Source organism: Botryllus schlosseri, chromosome 11, assembly GCF_051294905.1.
Source record: "Botryllus schlosseri isolate E-star chromosome 11, Bs_hap1, whole genome shotgun sequence".
Classification (NCBI taxonomy): Eukaryota; Metazoa; Chordata; class Ascidiacea; order Stolidobranchia; family Styelidae; genus Botryllus; species Botryllus schlosseri.
The window spans coordinates 2,425,253-2,429,063 of NC_137246.1; the positions used below are offsets into that span (position 1 = coordinate 2,425,253).

The 3,811-nt window shown below is 40.8% G+C and overlaps 1 protein-coding gene across 1 annotated transcript; it reads right to left on the minus strand.

Moving 5' to 3' along the window:
- Positions 1–315: 315 nt before the first annotated feature.
- LOC145449435 (delta-type opioid receptor-like) lies at positions 316–2,831 on the minus strand. Its single transcript, XM_080327797.1, has one exon. The coding sequence runs from the start codon at positions 2,750–2,752 to the stop codon at positions 1,670–1,672; it is 1,083 nt and encodes a 360-aa protein (XP_080183923.1). The 5' UTR covers positions 2,753–2,831; the 3' UTR covers positions 316–1,669.
- Between the last annotated feature and the right edge of the window lie 980 nt (positions 2,832–3,811).

A 3,811-nucleotide genomic window follows, 5' to 3' on the forward strand; every position in this document is an offset into this window, starting at 1 on the left:
GTTCGAATAAATAATTTTTATGCGACCACAGAGAATATGTCAGTTTTACATCGGTACCATATCTATTTCATTGCACTTTGTGATGATGTTTGAGGTTTGATCACAGATATGTCATTTCCACTAGCGTGCGTAGCTTTGTAATGCATGTTCCGTATGCTGCGACACGACCAATTGAGGTTTACAGACTCCCCATTGGAAAGCAGTAACGAAACTATAATTTTCGATGATAAATTAACAGTTTGTTACAAGATGGGTATAATTTTAGGTACTCGAATCACGGTGCACAGCCCTACTCAGGACCTATCATTCAGAATTCACTGCCACCACATATGCGATAACTGCCATGTTATAGATTAAAAACGATTTTCCGCAGTACCTCATATCTTCGTATTACCACTTCTGTTCTACTTTACCCTGACATTGCTCCCAATTTTATATGCATGCTACTGTTGTCGAATGTTTCATTCTTAATTGAAAAACACTTTTTAAAACTTGTCCATTATTAAAATAAATAAAACACCAAATTCTAAACAAATTTAGAATTTTAGTAGTAATCTAACAGGCTTTTCTGACGTGTGCAGATTTGATGGCCTAGTTTTAACGTCGCAGTGCAGAGGTTGTTGTATCGAATTGCTTGAAAGTACAGTACAATTTAGCGAAAGTTGACAGTTGACAGTTGACGGCGACAGTTGTAGTAGAATGTAACAAACAATGAAGTCGCATTTCTTTCAAAAGAAACGCTACAGTCAAAATATTTTGTGGTTGTCACATGACTTTGTTGGGCTCTTCGTAGCCATCCGATCTGCGCACGAGATGTCTCAAAAAAGCGTGGAGCAGGCGTCGCCAACTCAAAACGGGTCGCGGGTCCCTTTTCAAATTTCGTACAGGTCGTGAGCCACATCAATGTAATGTCGATATGAAATAAGCGACATAGTTTAACAACCGCGTTTGAAAACCTTTACGTCAGTACAACGCTGTGCTCTCGCGCACGTTCGAAGGGTATGTAGTTATCAAAAAATAAATATAAATGCAACAAAAAATATCACGATCATCTCTTTAATTATATTTTACCTATGAGCTGCACACGATACCTGACAACAATTTGCAGCAACTAAAGAATCGATATTGGGGGTATTCAGACACGGTATACTTGCTAGAAAACTATCTCATCGTAAGCATGATCTTGTGGGGAAGTCGTTTTCTAAGCGTCTCAATCGTGGCTGTGGCTGGGCTATTGCACGTCAAGGCCAAGGCCATTCAAATCAGCTAATTCTTCAACCACGGAATGCTATTACCATCGCCGAAACCGTATCCTCCAGTGATGTTGGGCAGAACTCAATCAATTTCAGTATTTCAAAATTCGTCACTAATGCGTTCTTCCAAAATCTCAAATCAGGTCATAGGCCGCGTTTTGATGACCCTTGGCGTAGAGCGAAAGCGAGCCTTGCTAACAGTTGATCGGACAGGAAAAAATGAAAAAGAGTATCACCGAGTGTAAAATGAACAGAGTAGTCGATACACAATAAATCTTGCAATACAACAATAACATGTCAAATGTCATGTCAAATAGATAGAAGCAAATTCTCAATAAAATTCGAGTTACAGTTCTTTGTTTTAGGATTTCACCAAGAAAGAGATCTGATATCATCCATTAATTACAACCAATCCATCATATAGCAGTGTCCTGGTGTTCCTCTTTATCGCTGTTCTGAGTTCCACTTTGCTGCACCGCCGTTTCCGAGGATGCTTCCGACTTGAAGAACATCCACAATTTGAGGAATGGCCATTCAAAGGTTTCCTTTACCGACTTCCACAGGACTTCCGATGTCATGTTATACAGGATAGGGTTCATACATTCTGTCAAATTCACTATCCAGCGTCCTGTCAGGTAAGCGATGTCGTGTTGACGGGGCGATTTGAAGCCAGAGGTGTAGTAGAAAACTGTGAAAATGATCTTCGGTGCGAACCCTACAAGGAAAGAACACATGATGGCAGCCAGTTGAATCAGGGCTTGTTTTTCTGCTCTCCGAAACTCTTCATCGCCTGTCATCTGCTGTCTCTTCAATTTCTTCTTGAGCAACGCCAATCCTATGGCGATGCAAAGCAGAACAATGAGAGCAATTGGAAGGAAGTTCGTCAACACCACATCAATGAAATGGTAGATATCAGCAAGCCACATTTCGGATTGTCTGATGAAACACACTGGTTTCCCGTTGCGGGGATCTTTCATAATGTCTAGATAGTATACCGGTAGAGAACCAACGACTATGGCAACGGTTATCCAAATGCTTACCACTAACATTCTTGCCTTTCTTATGGTCATGTAGCCGGCAGCCTTGTGAGGTTTCCTAATCGCAAAAAATCGCCATACTGACAGGGCAAGCACGAGTGCAATAGTCACCGCTGTAGTGACCCCAACAGCAGGTAAAGCCGTCTTGCAAACGTACCAATTCCACGGATAATCTTCATGAGCAGAATAGCTGACTATATGTGTGGCCACAAATGGTGACGCGACTTCTGAGAGAATATCGGAGCAACACAGCCCCATAATAAATACATTGAGAGGAGTCTGCTTCATTTTACAGAATGCCACGAGAGTTATTGTATTTGCAATCAGTCCGAAACTCCATACTACGCCGAACGCTATCCATGTCGAGAGTATTTCATTTTCCGAGAAGCTTTTCGTTAAAGCACTTCCAGTCGGAGCAGAAACTGTGGCCGCGGTTGAGAATTCCGAATTTGAGACATTCATGTTAAATCGTATATCACTATAATATAGTGAAGTAAGTTTGCCTAGCACTCGAAGTAGTTCTAAGAAAGGATAGTAGATTAAGGTGGGCAATAGTCTGCAAGTATTTGCATTTTCGGTTTGCCAATTACCACGTTACCGAATGAGGATAAAACGATGTCATCAAAGTTGAGTTTGCATCGTGGTTGTAATGACCAGAGTCGCAATTATTCGTTGGCTCGACCTGGTTTGAGTCATTTGCTTAAAAATGGAAAACGAGTCGACTCGAGTTTATTGACTCGACTTATTGTACTCGAGTCATTGCACATAATCCGAACAAGCGATGTGAGTCGACACATTCTATGTGACTTATTCAGGTCTCGTATATCCAGTGTCGGGATCAAGTCACTACCTTCGAGTCATCTCACGAGTCATCTCGAGTCGTTGCACATTTTGAATCCAGTCTAGTCAAATCAATCGATTTTCGAATGGAGACTCGAGTCAAGCCAAGTCACTCGTTTTTCGGAGGTGACTCGAGTCAAGTCAAGTCAATTCAGGTCAAGTCACGAGTCAAGTCAAATCGAATTTTCGAATTTGAAGTATGACTGATGATTCAAAGTCATTACATTTTGCTATCCGTGAGAAAGACAGATTGATTGGCCATTTATCTTGAATTCATAACGAATATAATATAATATACAATATGGTATTTATCGCTCACGCACACGTAGAACTGCTAATGAAACGCGTGAGCCAAAACGTAGCCTCGAGAAGTTGAAACAAATTGATATGGTACAGTGCATTACTGATCTACATATCTGCGAGCTTAAAAACGCATAAACTATATTCGTTCAATTTCAATCGTGGTAATGTGTCGTCTAAGAAACAGAGATACAATGCTATTAGTATAATCTACTGCTAGTACATTAACGCAAGCTGTGATCATTTCGTTTGCGGTGAATTTATTTGTGCTGTCATTTAAACGTACAATCCGTGAATGACTGGTTGCTCTCACAAGTCACACCGGTGTGTCGTGAACAATCCGAACATAAAAAGAAGCAGTGATTTATTCGGCACCATTTA

Excerpts from the sequence above, each read along its gene's own strand:
- LOC145449435 (XM_080327797.1), bottom strand. The coding sequence starts at position 2,752 with ATGAATGTCTCAAATTCGGAATTCTCAACCGCGGCCACAGTTTCTGCT.